Source organism: Vanellus vanellus (assembly GCF_965231255.1).
Source record: "Vanellus vanellus genome assembly, chromosome: 2".
Lineage (NCBI taxonomy): Eukaryota > Metazoa > Chordata > Aves > Charadriiformes > Charadriidae > Vanellus > Vanellus vanellus.
In genome coordinates this window covers 45,079,471-45,099,185 of record NC_138906.1, presented here as the reverse complement: position 1 = coordinate 45,099,185, position 19,715 = coordinate 45,079,471, and the positions used below count along the sequence as shown (strand labels likewise).

At 38.7% G+C, this 19,715-nt stretch overlaps 1 protein-coding gene across 1 annotated transcript in view; it reads right to left on the bottom strand.

Annotated features, from left to right (window-relative positions):
* Positions 1 to 1,665: 1,665 nt before the first annotated feature.
* Positions 1,666 to 19,715, bottom strand: part of CMC1 (C-X9-C motif containing 1) — a 47,267-nt gene continuing 29,217 nt past the window's right edge. The window contains exons 3-4 of the mRNA XM_082479966.1: positions 4,136 to 4,226; positions 1,666 to 2,759 (exon numbers count right to left, since the gene is read on the bottom strand). Coding sequence (XP_082336092.1) covers positions 2,645 to 2,759; positions 4,136 to 4,226 — 206 coding nt within the window. The 3' untranslated portion in view covers positions 1,666 to 2,644. The remainder of the gene's footprint in view (positions 2,760 to 4,135; positions 4,227 to 19,715) is intronic.

Sequence of the window (19,715 nt, the reverse complement as noted above, 5' to 3'; positions counted from 1 at the left end):
TCCAGAGCTCATCATTCACAAGTAACTTCTGACAAAATAGAAATGATTTTTAAAAAATATTCAACACGTAGCAAAAAAAAAAAAAGCCTCCAGTTCACTGCTGAAGGACAGCTTACGGCTTTGTCAATACTATTGATATTTTCTTACATTGATTAGAATCTAGGGCTGCTTTTGGTTAAACTGAGTAGGAAGGAGAAGTTGCAGCTGAGAAAAAAAGAAAACCGAAAGCAATTTACTAGTATGAGTTTGTCACTTCATAGTACTCATTCTTTCATTTAAACTTTAAATAAAAGATGTAAATGCAATTAAAATATAAGATACTGCATAAGACATTAAGAAAGTGAAAGTTTTGAAATCAAGAATTTAAAAATAGGAAACATCACATTAAGGCCGTGGGTGTATTACAGAGGAAGTTGATGCCAGAGCTAAGGGCAGAGCCCAGCTCTAAGCCCGTGCCACAGTAAAGAAAGAAGGAGCTGCAATAACCCCGTTCTTCCTTACACACACACACACACAAGAGTAGGGAGAGACAAATGAATGCCTGGCAGCATAATTCAGTACATGTAATTTCAGGCTTGACAGTAGAGCTTAGTTACCAGTGTGGAAGTGAGTTGTTACAGTCCTTCACATACAGCATGCATAGAATGGTGGGAGAGTAATACCTGCAGGTTAAACTGGGCTTTGTTCCACTACAGGCATGAATTCCCCCTGAGCAGTATCAGTCAATGCACTGGGGTTCCCCCTCCCCTGCTGAATACACTTTCTGCTAAGCCAGAAAAGGAGAAACCCAGTGCCGGTGCTGCTGTCTGTGTTTGCCAGCTGTGGTGGGAGCCCTCAGTGCAGGCACATACCACTGGCAGCGCACAGTACTTCCCTCCGCAAGAATGCTCACTCCAGCCCAAATCCTCTTTGGAAGTGCTTTTGACAAAAATCACAAACACACAGGCTCACGTTCCAGAGGCTGAAAATGTAGCAGAGTGTCATAATGGGATAGCAGAACAGTCATTGTCCTTAAAAAAACATTTCACCATCTACCTTAAGTTTCCTCTTTTGTAAATACATACAGGGAAACAACTGGTTTAGAGTATTTTTGTTTTCCAAAATGCTTGAACTGAGGAGCCAAGAACAAGTACATCTGTAGGAAACTCTATTCCATAGAAGCTATTTTAAGGTCGTTACTTTTAGAGCTGAGTGCCATTTAAGTTTGCCTAACAGGGCAGAATGCGACATATCTTTCCAGTTTTCCATTCACAAGCATTCCTTAGTCCTCCAGGCAGCCTGCTGTGTAATAGCAGAAGCAACATTATTATTGATTATTCCAGTAAAAGGCACAGAATAAGGAGGAAGGACTAACCTGCAACATTAACTTAAGTACTTCACATACACGTGTCTCAAAGTCTGATTTGAATTACCTGCTTGAATAGCTTTAGTGTGGTACTGGTTTTGTGGTGAAACACTATTAATTAAACAAGTCAAATTTTGCATCTTCTGATGGAAAAGTAACAAATCCTACTACTTACTCAGACAAATTTATTTTTTTTTATATCAGGGCATTAAAGTTACCATGTGAGTAAGTCTTCTAAGTGCAGCCTTTCCTTACTTGTAAGGAAATTCTTTATTTCAAAAGATACTCCGAAATAGTCTGTAAAACTTCACATTACTATCTCTAGTGAAGCTATTTATGCTTTTGAAAGTTCTACAGTTAAGCAGCTTCAAGTATCAGTACACAAAGATCCTTTGTTTGCCCATTTTTAAATCAGGACTTGCTCACACTTAGTTTCTACAAGAAGTGACCTGCATCTTACATACCTAGTTTAGTTGTTTACTCACCTCTACCCGTAATAATTTTGCAAGTGTGGTCACTCACTCACTCCTTTTGTGTGGAAGCTTACATAATCATCTTCGTTCTAAAAGAGGAAAGCAGGGGAGGATACTGCTCTCAATGACTTGGCCTTCAGCCTGCCTTCTCCCATTCTCAGGGAAGGTCTCTGTCAGGTGACTTTCTCCTCCAGAGTCAAAATAGTCAGTCTGGGCCACACATGGGCGTGGGGCATCCATCTCTTCTGACAATGTAGACTTAAAAATTAGTCACAGCATAGGTAAAAGTACTATCAGGCTCTCATATGACTCAACATTGTCATGAAAAAGATAAATCAAATTGGTCCAAGAAGCTCTTCCCTTCTGCGTTTGTCAACCTTTCTCTTCTAGTAAAGAGCAACAAGAGCATCTCCATACACCCTCAGCTTCAGATGACAAAGAGACCAATTTTAATGTACACTCAATTTGTGATCAGTTAATACAACTCAAATTATTCACCCTTAAGTTTTTATGTAGCCTGCCACACATAACTTGACACAAGCTTTAAATTCCAAAAGGCCATTTGTAAATTGGTAACAAAATCTCAAGTCCAGACAAAGGAACAGACCTTTGCAACTTCTCTTGCAGACTGTGACAGCATGCTTTATAACTTTAATTACAGAAAATTAAAAAAATAACTTTTAAATTCAGAGACTATTTTATTCTCCATTCATCTCATTTTGTGTATTTCAGTTAAATTCCACACAGGAGTACCAATTTAAGTCTGTTTAAATCAAGTCAAATCAAAGTTGAATATAAAATTTGAAAAGTTCATTTTACGTTTTAACTACACATTTGAAGTAAGCTTCTGCCTTTTTTTCTTAATTCCAGTTGCTCTGTATTCTTCTCTTTGCTTCAAATATTCTGTTTTGCATTCTTCATAGAATAATGGATCAGAATAGCTACAAGACAGACAAATGCATAATACTGTTTTTCATCTTGGAATATGGAACAGATGCTGCATTAATAACACTTATAACTGATCTTCTTTTCACACCCAGAGAAAATTTGCCTGCCTTCAATAACAGAACACCTTTTTCTATAAAGTACATAAGTGGTTTCGGTTATCTTCGTAAACTCTAAATAGCGAGCTGGTCTGCATTCTCTCATGATGTTGCTCTCTCTTGAGGCATAGTCCTTTTCAAGCCTCTACACTGAAGCCATGAAGAGGAAAGGTAGAAAAAGGGACAGACATTTGGTAGCTCAGTTCAGTGAAATGATTTGTTATGTGCAGTTAGCTTCCTCAGCATGGCAATCTGCTGGACTACATTTTTATTTTTTATGCACCCAAGCAACTACTGGGAACAGGTTCAAGTGTATGTCTCGAACCGTACACGTTGGTCCTTCACCACTAAATTAAAATTCATTTTTCTCATAATTTTAAGTATAATTATTCAAGCACTAAATGTTTTTTTCAGTAGTGTGTATTTCGTTTGGGTCTTACAGTGTTTTTTTGTTTTGTTTTTAAAAAAAGGCCAAATTTAATACATGGAGGCACAGACAAATAAAACTGAGTAACTCCAGCAAGTTCTCCCTGCAGTTAGGCCTGAACTCTTGCCTGGCTGTGCGTGTTTTTTCATTAGTTCCCAAACAGTTGAGAGTAACTGTCACTAGTTTAAAGGCATTTAACCACCTTCTCTGGTTTAACAGGGCAGGACACACATTCCACAAACTAACTCTCCTTCTCCCCCCAGTCAAACTCAAAAAATCCCCAGCCCTCACCCTGGAACATTCAAGAATCTAACACTTCCGCCTGATGGCACTGGGGATAAATGAGGACTTCCAAAAGAGACATTTCAATCCAGCATAGCATCAAGTTGAACTCTCTAATACCTAACAAAGTCCCATTGCTGCTGCTATTGCTGTTCACAACAGCAGGACGCTTCCGGGACCAAGGTTAAATCTTAAGAAACAGTTCAAGAAGCAAAATCAAACTTATCCTGTCTCACTCAGAGGGTATGAAGGTGCTTCTATTGCTCACCCCCATTCCCAGACAGGTAATTCAGCATAGTGAATATAGGGTTTATAGCTGAAAATCTACATCTGTCATCATTTAAATTAAGAAGAAAGTTTTTATAGCCATAGGACAGCTTTATTAAGGAAATCAAATCGTGTCACGTAGGGCCCTGACCAGCATGTTTTTTTCTATTTTTTAGAAAATACATCAAAGTCTCTAACCTTGCAAAACCCTTTTGAGAAGATTTAAGATTTCTACTCATTTCTAGATTAGTATAGGCCATGCAACAAAAAAAACAACAAAAACTCATAAGGGACTTACTAGCCAACCAGACAATCTTTCAGTGCTGTGTTCTCTTGCCGACACTTCACCACCATAAGAAGACCAGTTTCTTGACAGCATTTAGTAAACGCTGGGAAAAAAGAAAAAAAAAAAAAAAAAACACAAACTAAATTAAAGTTAGAAAAATTACATTTGGTAAAAAAATCCTCTTACATGTATACTATTCCATATAAGAAAAACTCACAGACCAGATCTGATTTATTATTAATATAACCATAGTTGGCCTGGAGTCTCATGCTGTTTGTACGGTCTTTGTCACTTGTCTAGCAACGAGATTTTAATCGGGATTCTCCCCTCCTATCGTATTATCACGTTCACACACATACTGCTGCTGCTAATACCAACAAATTTCTGGAGTTATTCTTGCACCCACTTTTCATACCAACTACTGAGGGCTATCACAGCAAAACAAAGGGAAGCATGAAAAACTAGGTAAGCCAGGGTTGAAATGTTTTGAAATCACTGAAGCATGTTTGTATCTACAAATTAAGAGAGCAGTAATGTTGACAGCAACTACTGTCTCAAAGAAATGCCACTGGCAATCACCTCCTGTGAAAGTTCCCTTGGGACAGCAGATAAGAAACTGTGAGGTTGTGGTTCTTCCCTGGCATTTCCAAAAATCTCTCCTGGGAGTGTAAGGAAGAGATTGTACTCCATGGCACCGAAGTGCTCCAAGAAAGACTGCTATCTTCTCTGTGTTCTGTAGTGGCCTTCTGTTCTTCAGCCGTTCTTCAATATGGAGTTTCTTTTAAGTCCAAATGGCTAGTAAAAAGCATTTCCTACAAAAATATTGATGATCATCTCCATTTCTGGGATCATGACCTCTGGCATTTAGGAACAAGGGAATATGAAAGGGAGAATAGACAATGATCTGTCTTTTCCCGATCTGTTTGCTAAATGACGTGAAAGTACCCAGTCAATCTTAAGGGTCTCAAGACTTAAAAACAAGTCAGTGAGATACTGAAACAGACCGGCAAAAAATTTAACTAAAATTATGCCTCACTGTTACCAGCATCCTGTACAGATGTTTCACTAAATAACTAGGTAAGAATTAGCTGTTATTCCTGTCAGGAGATTTCAAACTGTTTTGTTTTAAGGGGTCTGAGTTAGTAATCACCTGCATTTAACAGATGGAAAATGGAAAAGAGAGACAGAAAAAGAGAAAGAGGGGGCGAGAGAGAAAGCCAATTGTCCAAGATTAACCAGTAGCCAGGTCAAGATCGAAGTCAAATCTACTGTGTCCCTTCCAGAGTTCCATCCATTTCTCCTGAGTTTTTTCTGGTAGTGATTTAATATCCAGCAAATTTAGGGCATACAAAAATTGTTATACTCTTGCGCATCTTTAGCAAAACTTACAGCTGATCCAGTAACATCAAAACTTAACGATGCTACATCATACAAAGGATAAATCACATTATCTATACTCAGTGTATACGTACACTGAGTATGTTTACATAGAGTATATGCACATTGAGTATCATATGCGTATATATGCTCAATGCATTGCTCTTATTCTGCTTTATCCAAAAACTTGTACTTCATGTACTCACACTAGAATCTTCCACTTTTTGTACACAGCAATCAGATATGCAATATTTACAGAAATAGCAATTTTTTTTATCACTTCCATTCTTTAAGCTTACTGTATAGATACACCTCCTGAAGCCATGCTGGGCATCACAAAGGCACCTCAAGCACCTGTAAGTCATTGACCACGTGAAAATATGGGCATGACTTGTTAAACGTACCAACGGTAGCATAACCATCCTTGTATGCTTTTAAGACATTTAGCAAGCTTCGGGTTTGCCTACTAAGTAACTGTTGATCCTGTACAGTGATGTAACTTCCATTACATCAAAACTTAAATAAACAAGAAAACAGAGATTTGTGCCTACAATGCCCACTGAAATAAGCATTAAGCAATCGTGGACTTCAGTGGAACAAAATCCACCTTCTAGTACCCTGGACACTACTGGCAAGACTTGAAGGAGAAAGTGATCCAACAGGCTGCAAGCAAGCCCTAGGTGAGGTTAACCTGCTTGCCCATGGCTTTAGATAAAATAATTTACAAAAAAAAGTGGTGTTTGCTGGAAGTGTTGATGACAGCCTTAAGTGTCCTTACGCTGCCAAACTTACACATATCTTTTCAAAACTTTGCGAAGAATTGACGACTTATCTAGTTTGAACATATTATTGATGAACACTTAAAATGTGCTCCAACATAGCACCTAACGTTATACACTGGTAACATCACCATATGCCACCTGAAAATGTACCAGAGTAAAGTATGCGTGAAATAGCTTTAAATTAACCAGTTAATTACCAGCTGGGAAGATACTGTAACCTGCACTCAAAGGTATCTGTTAACAACCGTACTCAATTTCTAAGATCTCATTTCATATCTGTTTTAGTTTTAGATCTAAAATCATCCATATACACATGCACAACTTCAAGGATACTTCTGGATACCTAAAGTTTACAAAGCAGCATAAGCTCAGAACAATACAAGAAATGTGTTACTAGGTTATCAAAATGTATCTTTGGTTTTTAAAGGCGAATCTGACATTTCTTCTGTTCTTTTCTGGACTGTTTACATTGAATGTCCCTACATCAGCATCTCAGAAAAATCATACCTATTATCACATTTCTAAAAATGTCTTTTCTGGGAAAAACATCAGAAGCCTCTGAAAGCTTATGGTTTGTCTAGTGGCCAGTTTGATTTCTACTCTCTACAGGCACTTCCTTAAGTGCTGTGCTGGTTTGGTTTTTTTTTTGTAGCAATCATTCTTTCTGGAAGCTGTGAAGTAAAAAAACCACTGAAGACAACGGGAGGTCCCTCTCACTTGTTAGCTCACCAGTCTTGATTGGTTAAAGGCGTGATGTCCCAGTGAACAAAACCTGAACTGCAATTGCAAGCATTCCCTGGCTTCAGAAAGCCCGGCTTGCGGTACATAGCCAGGCACTGTCACAAAGTGATAAAGCTGCTTCCAGCTATCTTAGCTTTAGCATTGCTGATGCTTAACAACAGAGGGGAAAAAAGGAGCAGGTTAATGCATATTGGGCACCCTCATATGAGCAGACAAAACTTTACTATCCCTCTCTCCTCTTACTTCCAGCACTTTAAAATCCATTTGGCAGTCAAGTAAGGACTGTGGTGCAAGATAGGTTTAGTTACAAATGTTTACCAGAAATCTTACAGGAGTCTGGAGAATGTTGCTTTATTTTTAATTATGCCCTCTTTTGCTCACCACTCTTCCATGAAACAAAACATCTCAATGTGGAGTAGCACAAAGAGTGTTAGAACTACTGGTTTGGAGAATAATCTCACTAATAGTGCACAATAGTTTCAGATATAATCTCAAACCAAGAATTAATCTCCGCCTCTGTAATCTTGACAATCACCACTCATTCCTCATTTGAGCAGTATCTGCACTGTAGACCAAAGCTTCAAGGGTGCACAGCAAGATACCACAAAAGGAATGGATACGCAGGATCTGATTACAAACCCATTGTAGTTTACCACTTTAGCAGCTACGAGCGGTAATCAGAACAATGGGGAACCCGGTCTCACACCCAAACGAACCTGCTTCCTGATACTGCACACAATACAAAGAACAATTGCTCTTTTAGAACAGAACTGATCTTTTTGAAATCTTGCGCATCACCCAGTCTTTACCACTTTAGCAAATGTCTTTCCATGACTTTACAAGCTCATGGGCTGACCTAATGTTTTCTTTCTCCTTGCAAGCAGCAAGCTACCAAAACCCATCCTCAGGCTGCAGCGAAACTAGATGCCAATTTGGGTGAGTCAGCAAATTCAGCGATTGTAACAAAACAAACAATAAAAGTTATCCCAAATATTTACAAATATAAGCTAAATAAAACGAGGGACGGAACTCAACACAACATTAGTGAAAATGCCTTGTTAGAAAGAGGAGAAAAAGCTTGCCCTCCACAAAATGAACCCTGATGAGGCTTTGCCAGGACAGCTACATATGTCCGCCACTGAATGCTCTATGCACAGATCCAGTACTGCGTCAAAGAGCTCCAGGTGCCTATTAGTTACCACGGAAACTGGCTATGGACTCCTCTTTCACCTGCAGCAGTTACGGTTCAGTTCATGACATCGTATCTGACATAGGTAAGCCCCACAGGCTCTTCCCCGTGCCATAGGCTGCGTCTAAGGGGACACACACTGAGCAAAGAACTCTTCTCGAGGACACAGCTCAGAAATAGTTCACTGAACAGTTCATCACTGATTCAAGGCCAGGTTTCCTCTTCTTCCTCTCACAAAGAAAGCTTTGCAGTTCTGTTGCAAGGCAAATCTCAAATGAGTTTTGGGCACAGTTCTGAGGGCTACGAAGATGATGAGGGGATTGGAACATCCCTCTTATGAGGAAAGACTGAGGGACTTGGGTGTTTTTAGTCTAGAAAAAAGACGACTGAGGGGGGATCTTATTAATGATTATAAATACTTCAAGGGAGGGTGCCAGGGGGATGGGAACAGTCTTTTTTCAGTGGTGCCCAGTGATAGGACAAGAGGTAACGGGCACAAACTTGAATATAGGAAGTTCCATCTAAACATGAGGTGGAACTTCTTTACTTTGAGGGTGGCAGAGCACTGGAACAGGCTGCCCGGAGAGGTTGTGGAGCCTCCCTCTCTGGACACATTCAAAACCCACCTGGATGCCATCCTATGCAACCTGCTGTAGGTGACCCTGCTTAGGCAGGGGCGTTTGAGTACATGCTCTCCAGAGGTCCCTTCCAACCCTGACCATTCTGTGAAATTCTGTGAAATTTTAAGTCTCATTACTTTTTGGCCATTACAGCCACGTAGAGATTTTAACTGCTAAAGTAAGCTTGCAATTTAGCAACTTCTCTAAATCAATCAAGTATGTAAGGCCAAAGAGTATCTTTGTCAAAAGAATTTAGTATGTTCTCTAAATCAACCAAGTATGTACAGCCAAACTGTATCTTTGCCAAGACAAAGGTCTGCTTTCGGCTGAACAACCATATTTGAATACAGAGCAATTCAGTTTTGCCAGTTCTCACCTGCTAACTACGGCATGCTACCATACAGAGGTGATCTGCCCATGACGGTAAGACCACTTAACTCCTGTGAGTTTCAGGGACGGACACGAGGGTTTTGTGGCTGAGGTCAGGGATGAGCCCTTCCACAGACTGACCACCAGAGAGCAGCGCAGGGAAGCTGCTGAGTTTGGTCCCCAGCAACTCCAGATCTCCAACTGCTCAGGATCCAAGAGGAGTATTCCACTGGGTCTCCATATCTCAACTTATCTTCCTGAGGAAGCAGGACACGGAGAACAAGGGCAAAACCAGCTGCTTTCGTAGATCCTGGCACATGTACGCTCACAGAACAACAGAAGACCGAGCTTTTAAAAACCTTCTAAAATTATTTCTAAAGCTGTCTGGATATGCATGGGGTTTTTTTAATATAAATTTTCTATTTCAAGTCTTTGTATAATTCTGTTGAGATACAGAATTATACAAATAATGTTGGAAGTATCAAGAATTAATTTTTAATGTCTGACTATTATATAGTGCATTTGATGGTTGATTAAGAACTGCTTTAAGATACAGGGCACTTTTTTTTAAGGTTTCTTTGATAATTAGCTAAAGATAGAGCTTAGATAAAGGTTGACACAGTAAAGAACTTTGTTTACAAAGATCTTCACAGTCCACATAAATCTGTTTAAAAATAGTCAGAATCTAAGAATGTTTTTCTTTAGTATTTTTAATAGCTTTTTCCTCCAACTCTGTTTTATAACTTTACTACAAAATAATACAGGATGCAGATGGAAACCAAAGTGAAACTGGGTAACAGTTCACTTATCTCAGAATAAAGACTGGATAAATGATTTCTCTATCTACCCAAGCAGTCAGAGAGGCATATGCAATAATCAGCACGTTAAAGAGTTGATTTTCAAACTTTAAAAGATCAGATACTTTACCAGAAAGTTAGTTACAAGAAGGCTGGTGGGGATCCAGTGACAGATGTCCCCATACATACACTTCTTAATTATTAAAAAAAAAAAAAAAATCAGGGTACTGCCCATTTTCATTTTAGAACATATTCATAGGTTCAAGGAGTATTTGCTCCTATATGATGAAAATATAGACTTGTAGGATTTTGACTCAAAGGGACAAAGCAACATCTGGCATAACACAGAGCCACAAATCTGCTACATAAAGATAATTTTCTTCCACACCATTAAACCAGACAAGGTTAAATTTAACATTCTTAACATCAGTGTCTCCAGACCTACAAATGGCAGACAACAAAACCAACACAACATATTTAAGATGCAACTGTTCTTTATGTAGACTACAACACCTCTCCACCTCCAAGTAGAGGTAGGTTGGTCTCTTCACTGTGCTGCATTCAAAATGAAATGGCAAAATCTGTGTGTTGGGCTGCAGAAGTTTGTTACATATATGTAAAGGAAAGACTATTGAAAAAACTGTAATGCCCCGCCCCAGCATTAAAAATAATCAGAAAGTTTTTATTTTTTGTGATTTCATAAAGGGGAACAACCAGGAAGAAGCAGATTATATTTGTAGGTGATTTTTTAAAGTTGGTGGTTTATTTTTTTTTACTTTAAATATTTAAAAATATTAGATACTTAATTATTTATTTCTGCAAACATGAAAGTCTTTCCACGTGCAAAGCAAGAGAAGAACAAGAAGTGTTTGGGACTTATCTCCAGACAACCAACTGCATGGAATCTGTGTTGATATAGCAATGCAAAGGGATCATCATTATTATTTTCAGTGTATGAACTGTAAGTAGCATGAAGTCTATTTCTGAAAGTTCATTTTTTGCAGATTCAGATTGTAACAATACTTGGCACTTTCATAGACTCATATTGCAAAATGTTGTGCAGTTCATATAATATTAGAACTGCAGTTTTATTAAACCTAATTATGTACCTGTTTTGCTGATGTTCTTGTACACAAAATAAATGAAATATTCCCCATTATCGAGATAAATTGATCCTCTCGGGTCTGGCTCTAGTTTATTTAAAGACTTTACAATTTTACTACTTAAGAGAAAGTCCTACAGAGGTGTTATCTCACCATTTATATTTTCTCAACACTTATGATACTGCTATCACACTCTTAAAATAAAAAAAAAAAAAAAAAAAGCTTGTATCATGATCCAGACCAGGCTTACGTCCCATTCCTGGGGTAGGTTTTTTTCTTTACACAAAAGAGGAAATAGTTTTGTCCAATGTTTGGGTCTTCCTTGAGCTCTGCCACTGGGTGGGGAAAAGATGCCCAAGTATCAATAGAGATTCGGGGGGCACTGCTGGAAGGAAGAGGAAACAGTTCCCTTTAAAATGTAAACAAGGACAAGATTTTAAAATCTGTTTGTAAACTGTGTACAAAAACATTAAAGTGACACAAAACATCAGCAAGATTTTATGGCAAAGTCATTATGCTTTTAATTTTGTATTAAATTGTGATTTATTAGCTTGTTACTTTGAAGATTACTCAGTATGCACAGAACAGATTACTGGTGGATTTAATGAGCCAGAGGAAGTAGCAGGATGAACATGAAAAGATTGTTTTACATTGTAGTGTATGAGCTATTTGATATTTCTAACACAGTACAAAAGAAAGCTTCTCTGTAGATTGATCATGGTTCAGTTAACATCACTGAATATCTAATACCTCCAACTCAATTAATTCTCACCTGATTAAGATCAGTCTGATATTCAAACTAAATCATCTCTCCAGTCAAGTAGAAATCAATATTTCTGATTTTACTTTTAAATTACAATAACAAATAAAATACATGCATCGTCAGTATGCCAGGAGTAGCTTTCCTATTCTAGTCTACTATGGCATGCATAACACAGCTGATTAAAGAATTATTCTAATTTGAGCAACAATATATATAAGACAGATTAATTTGAATAGAGGGAGATAGCATGAAATAATTAAATGCATCTTATATAGGGCAAAGAGAAAATTGACATAAAATAACCTTGATTCTTTCAAGTGAACCTCTGTTATCAGATCAAATACTCTGTCTCCACAAATATTCATTTGCTGTAACATAAAAATAATCATATACTTTCCATTTTCCTACCCATCACCACCCCCCCAAAAAGCTGCTCCATTTCAGCTTTTGTAGCTCCAGCATACTGCTGGGGGCATCTGTCCTGGGGCAGATGATCAAGACGTAGTAGCAGACAACACAGGACTGGGGAGAAATGATGACTCCAGGAATCCGGCTATTTTAGGGAAGGGATATTCACTGTCTTAAAGCTCTCTCCTCCTGCCCAATCTTTACCAGTGCGCTCTCAGCATGGAAAACAGCTTTGTATTAAAGTACACAATACAAACAGAGGATCCTCCAGTAGACTACCGCATCTCTTGCACTCTAGTATGAAATGCTGAAAAGTCACTCGTCTCATGATTGAGGTGAACGTACAGAAGGAGAGAACTGTCAGGAAGGCAGACAGCACAACACTGATCTGCAGAGGAATAATATTTCCCCCAAAAACGGAAATTATTTCTCTAAACACATTGCCTTGGGCTAAAGAATACGTGTTATCAATATCCTAGAAACAAATCTGAAGACTTTGCTTTAGGAGACATTTACAATTAGAGATGAGAAAATAACATACTGAATCAGACAAAGGGCCCATTTGTTCTGTATACCATCTTTCTCAGCAGCCAGTAATAGCTGCTTTAGAAAAAGGTGCCAGAAAGTCTACATTATGGAAAGACATTTTCTCAAGTGAAGTTTGTTCCTAACTTCTATCAACTGTAAGCTTGGCTTACACCTTGAACCATAAAGTTCTCGCATGCCTTTCAAAACCCTTATGATCAGTTGCACAGTGGATCTAAACTGACAAGCCTCCAAGAGAAGAGAAGGAAGAAAGGGGAAAAAAACACCCCAATATCAAAAAGGCATATGCTAGCCTGAATTCCTTCAACATCTATCTGCCCCAGCTTGCTTAAGTTCTGCTGAAGTCCCAGCTACTGCAATTGTGGTTATTTGTGTCATACCATAGATGCCTCTTTCATTAGTGAGTTTTCAAGATCCTGCTGCAAAAATTAATTGGCCTCAAAGTATCCCTTAGCTGATGTAGAATAGGCTAAAGCAGTGGGGAGGAAAAGCACTCTGGACAGATCTCTGCACAAAAAACGTTTTGGGGGTTGGGTTTTGTCACTTGCTCTGTAAATGTCATCTACCTTCTCTTAGACGCAAGAGTCTTCAAAGTTTTTCTCTCTTAAATGCATTGCTATTACGTTTCTGGGTTTGGTCAACTGCTTACACATGGCAAGAGCACTTCTTTTCTGGAATTAAGTCTTAGAAGGGGCTTTTCAAATGAATATAGGAAATAAATAGCTTATTTAAACTTTCTGTTTCAAAAGTTATAAAAAACCTATTGATTTTTCTTTTGTGGTGTTTGTTGGGTTTTTTTAGAAACTGCAATACCACACCAATTCTGAAAACACATGTAAGGCATGTACGGATTCTCCAATATCACTTAATTGAAAACAGAAGTCATTGCTCAGCTGCTGATCTACTTTTTATTACAGAAACATTAGCAGGGTTTCTGTTGTTTTCAAACGCAACAATTATTAAAGACCAAATTTCTGGAGAAAAAGAGGAACTAGCATCAAGGAATGACAAATAAATCCAAGAAAGCCATGAACAATAAATACACGGTCCTATTCCTGTATGATGCAGAGGCTTGCACTGGGGGAACCTCTCTCACCTGACTCACTGTACATGCTCTGTAGTCTAAAATTTGCTCCCATTCGGACTGAAAATTGAGTATATGCGTCAGAAGTATATCCTGAAACCCCAAACAACAGCAGGGAAGTACTTCTGTCTGTCCCAATTAACCCACACTTGTCCACAGCAGATTGTTGGACCTTTTCTTCCTAATTTCATAATGAGCACTAAGAGACAGAGAATGAAACTGAAAAGCAGCAGGTTTAAGAAAAACTGTTTTGTTTAAAAAAAAAAAGACTGAGGAACAAAGCCAAACATAGTAATGCAAGCCAACCCAATCTGTACAACTAACAAAAAATAGACAAATACTTAAAACTGTGAGCAAAAATATGCCAGATTAATGTAATTAGAGTTAAAAAAGCAGACTCACAAAAAAATATACACATGCAATCTCACGGTATTTTCAGCAGCTCTCAGTTTTGCCATTTGGACAAGGATAGGTCAGTTCTCATTCTATGTTTCTGTACCAGTCCTGCACACATGAAATCTGACCAAAATGACTTCTGGGGGACAAGCAGTGGAAAGATTAAAGTTAGTTTTCAGTTTAATAAGAATTCTGAATGCATGCATGAAACTTGACTAGAGAAAGCGTTTTCCTATGTAATCACAGAGCCAGGAAAGATGATTTTTAAAAAATGTACACCTTCAAATGTCAGTAATACTCTCCTGACTATTGCTGATTGCTGATGGGATGCTGTGGTTATCATAATTTAATAGCAATATGCGTTTAGTCACTAGCATTTCAACAGAACTTGGACTTCAATAGTAAATGGATATTTGGTACAGATGATGCAGAGAAATACCTACTTGTTAGCTTCAGTATAGGGGGCACAAGCTTGACCTGATCCGATTTCCCATCCTGGATTTCCAGATTTGTCAGCATTTTTTGTATGTGTACATACTTATATGTGTGTATTTTTCCCCAAACACACAGAAGTATAGTACACTGTCACATTTATGAAGTAAGTTCCAGCAACCCAGCTCTTTAAGAGCCAAGAGACAAGTCCTCCTGCCTCTGACTAAGCAAGACACCCAGAGCACAGAAGTACAAAGGAGAGGGTTATGTCCTTAGAAGAGAGGGGAGAAATAGCAAGGGCATAACTATTATGTATAAGGCTTTGCAGCTACTGTACTTGTCAGGCAAGGCAGAAGTGCTCAAAGATGACAATCTGCAAGGGTATTCAGGCAGATTTGTCATGAAAAGCAGACCACCTTCTCTCTCCATTGAAATTACAAAAAAATAATAAATCCTTTTAAGCAAACACATTGCTGTGAAACAGTTTACTTGGGTCAATCATGATTTGTCTACTCAAAATACTTGCTTTAGGAGTGTTCTTGTCAAGTACAGGCTTTGCTTCTGTATAAGGTTTCAGGTAAAGCACACTCAACGAGCACAGCCACCCAGTTAAACTGCACTGTTTTTAAACAACTGCTTCCTTTAAGACTGACTTGATCTAATTTTCCTCCCACCCTGCAGTAAGTATCTCTGACATCAAGCGTTACCATACCAGGCGCTGGAAGAGGCAGAACTGGAACAAATGCAAGTTCCCCCATGGCTACTGTCTGTCACTGCCTGCTTCTATATAAACAAGTGCATCCAACTTGAGCTGCAGAGAGTAGCCGCGCTGCTGCTTATCCTCCCACCTCCTTCAGCAGCTGCTGAGCCACGCAGGGACAGCTGAGAAGTTAGCATAACAGATGATTAAAAGAAACAACATCCCCCTCCCTCTGTCCCATAGTGACTGACTTCTTAGCTGAACTCCAAAGTTTAAAAAAAAAAAAAAAAATCTATCTATAAAAGATAGAGATTCGCTGAGTGACAGAAATAGCAGTAATGTCCTTCTACCACACGGTGGAGATAGAGCAGGTCATTTATGTAACTGCTGAAGAGGTAATTACACAGCTATTCCACCATGACACCAGCTCTAATTTACAGTGTGCAATTTCGGGGATATTTTTTTCCCCCCTCAGTTCAATTTACTGTATCTCCAAAACCATGATTTTACTCAAAGTTCCTATACCGAAGGTTTTTTTATCATTATTATTAGTTCTCCCTCCTCTGAATGAAACAAATTATCCTCTAAGCAAAAGTGAAATCGACTTCATGGTTCCAGCTGGAGGGTGAGGGTGGGATGGGGTGTACAGGATGGGGTCAAAATTTCAGGCCTTCTGCCTACTCCAGCAAGGATACAATATTAAAGATTAATACACTTATGCTCTTTTAAAAGAGGAAATGACTTCCCCATTCATCCTATATTCCTTCCCAACCATCAGTCCAACATCTCCAAAACAGCCTACCATGTACTTACCTTAGTTTGCTGTATATGTTTAGTCTCTCTCTTTTTTATAAAATTACTAGCCTTCACTGTATGCCGGTGTGGAGGTGTGGGAAGAATTCCTGCTGAATGAGGTACTATTCAGCATATGTAAGCATGACAGAACCAGAAGTGCAATTTTTCAGAAAAAAAAAAAAAAAGTGCTGTGTCTATATTCTGAACTATATACTGAAGAGTAACTTGATGCTCTGCAATGGTGGCCACAGTGTGATAAAATATGTATAATTACTTTTTCAAAAGCAAGTGCATCGTTGACTACGTAGGCAGTCAGAATTTCAGACTTCCCTATTCATTTCATGATTTTGAAGAAGTGAGTTTTAACAACGTGACAAGAAAGCACGCTACCAAAGGTTAGCAAGATCTGGAAATTTGGTAGTAACTGTATAACTTATCTTCCATCTTCTGTAAATCAGTACTTGTTTTAAATAAATGACTGCAATAACCAGACACCTAAAAAGGCCTGAGTACCAGAGAGCAAATATTCCAGCCAACATACTCTTCCTGTATCTTTGAAACTCTTGCACAAAAGGTCTTTCAACTGACAAAGCACTACAACTCAGTATTTTGTCCAGGTCCTAGAAAAACCCTCCATGAGCTATGAGCACTGCACACAGCCCTGCCAGAACAGAGCAATTACGATGCTCCCCTTGATCAGAAACTCCCCCACGCCACACACCCTCCCCGGGCTAGTAATACAAACTTTCTTCAAACTTTTCAGAGACATTAAACTGAACAGATGAGGCCAAGTCTATTCAGAGCAACACAAGACCTGCAGCTTACTTCAACCATACTTACACAGCAGTTCAGTTCTGGACCAAAAGCTTGCATAAAGATAGCAATCAGCTCAGGTGCTTCTGCTCACAGAGGGGAAACTCATCAGGGAAGAGAGGAAAAAAAAAAAAAAAAAACCTAAAACCAACCAATGCACCCTCCCCTCTAACCTACCATGTCTTTTGGTCCAATGGACAGCTTCCAGGAATCATTTACTGCCCAGGCAGATTGGCCATGGACATCAAGCATCAGCGAGCAGGAGAAGGCGGAACTGATGACGTAAGATCTCTCTTGATAAAGTCATTTGTTTTGAGGAGGAAGCACCAGGCTGAAGCTGCGATGTCATGCTCAAGCATACAGCAGACATAACCAAGCAGATGCTTCTGTGATGCTACTGGCTGTCAGAATCAAACTACCAGGCCAAAGAATTCTACATGTATAAGGGGATCTATTAATAAAACTGATTATATAGAGAAATTAAGATATGTGGCCATTTCTCCATAGCAAAGGTCATAATTTGGAAGACAGTAAAAGGAAATATTTATAGACAGAGGATTTACAAACAAGCCTTGGCAAATCCACAAAATGCAGCAGGAAATCTTCGTCAGCTACGGAAGTCCCTCAAAAAAAAAAGAAACTGTTCTTCAGTGTAAGGCTTCATGGGCAAACAGCATAAAAATCTGTATAACACCATAGACTTTATTTGCACTAATCCAGAGTTAGTTTGGTATAATGAAGCCTCGGGGATTCTGACAGTTGACTACACTGTGTTCCCCAAGCTGTATGCACACATGTACTCAAGTTTGGCAGGAGGTGCTTGTTTAACTGCATCCAAGTATCTTGTTTCTGATGCAAAGAAATTCTAGAGTAATAGTCTCAACACTGTTATGAAAGAAAGACCAAAAATAAATGTGGATTCCATATTCAGAAAACAACTGCACTTTAAAGAATTTATTTAGCAATCCTTCAAACAAATGTTAGCAATGCATCTGCTACAAAGCCATTGGCAAAGAAGACATTAAAAGTTTAGATGAGGAGAAATATATATGTGGCTTTAGTTCAGCAGCCATTTAGTCACACTTCTTCCCATGGCACGAGGATATTTCTTATGAAATATCATATACTACCGAAACAAACAAGAACTACTCAGTTTTTGTAAACTTCTTTCTACACAAGAAAAAGTTCATTTCTCACAAGTTTAGTCACAGGATCCATAAACAGGGCTTAAGCTGCTGTAAGGCAAGATGTGACAGAAGACCCCTGCAGCAGCTGAGGACACTAAGACCTCAAAGCAGCATTCCGTGGCTAGGACACAAGCAGAAACTTACTGAGGGTCTTAATGCCGCCATTACCATGGCCTTCTCAGCAGCACCATTACATCCCCATGTAAGCTTTTGTCTTCCATGTCTACTTAGGACTGAAAGCTCTTTGGGGTGTATCGCGACTTCTATGTAAGGGCCACTCCTGGTTGAGACCTCTCAATGCTACGACTGGATGACTGTGAGTACCTTTTCCACTGGTACACTGAAATTACAAGAACATAATCTGGCTAAAAATCTTTCTTCCATTTTCTGGGTTGTCAACTAAATGAGCTTTACTCACTGAATACAGATGTACACATGCCTCCACCACCACAGATTTGTCAGTATGTAAGTTTTTCCAAAGACTTCTCTCACCTTTATTCTGAAAGAAAAAAAAACCCACCCAAAAGCTAGCATATGCTGTATTAATGTAAAACCCCTAGAGGGCAACTAAGCTTCAATTTCAACCTGCATAAATATTCAGCTCCTTAACTAGTTTACAGATTATGTAAACTATTTCCTTCAACCTTAGTTTTTTTCCCCTCATTTAAAAGAAATGAATCCTTTTCATTCTCAAATCACATTACTGCTGCCTATTTAGTGTAAGTTAATCACCGCTGCCCAACCAGAGACTGAGTTCTCAACCCAACAAAGCTCAAATGTGTGCAAAAGGGAACAATAAAGAAAACACATGCAAGGGCCTCATTTAAACAAAGACAGAAAACAAGCATATGAAAGTCTGAAATCACTTTCTTTGCATTAAAGACCTTTAACAATACATCTTGTTTATTATTCAGCTTAGTATTAATTTATTGAGTGGCATCTGTTTTCTTGTACAGCAGGCTGGTTGCAAGTCTCAGATTTATGAATTTAAGTTTATACTGTTGGGATTATTTGCCTGTTGTCCCCTAAGTGCTATGATTTCAGCCTTATATATCATAAATACTTGGCGTCAAAAAAAAAAGCAATGAAACAGGAAAGATATCAAATTAGGTATGGAAAATAATTTCACTTATTTTTCAGCCTTCAACTAGAGTCCAGGCCTGCTGCTAGTGGTGAATGGAAAATAAAAAAAAAAAAAAAAAAAAAAAAGGGATTTTGGGCCATAAAAGTAAAAAGCCTTCATTCGGTTCCAAATGTTCTCCCCAAATTTTAAAATTGGTAACTCCAGTGTACAGCTGAGATTTGTTTGTAATGAAGTAGCAGGCATCAACTGCCTTTCCCCTACTTTCCACCAAATCTTGGTGTGTCCTGAAAGGGACTCACTATCCTGCCAGCCCACATCTGCACAGAAGCTGCAGACACACTGGTGTTTAACGGTAGAGGAGGCACTAACAAATCAATGGGACTCCCAAGCAATGTGGAAGCAACCT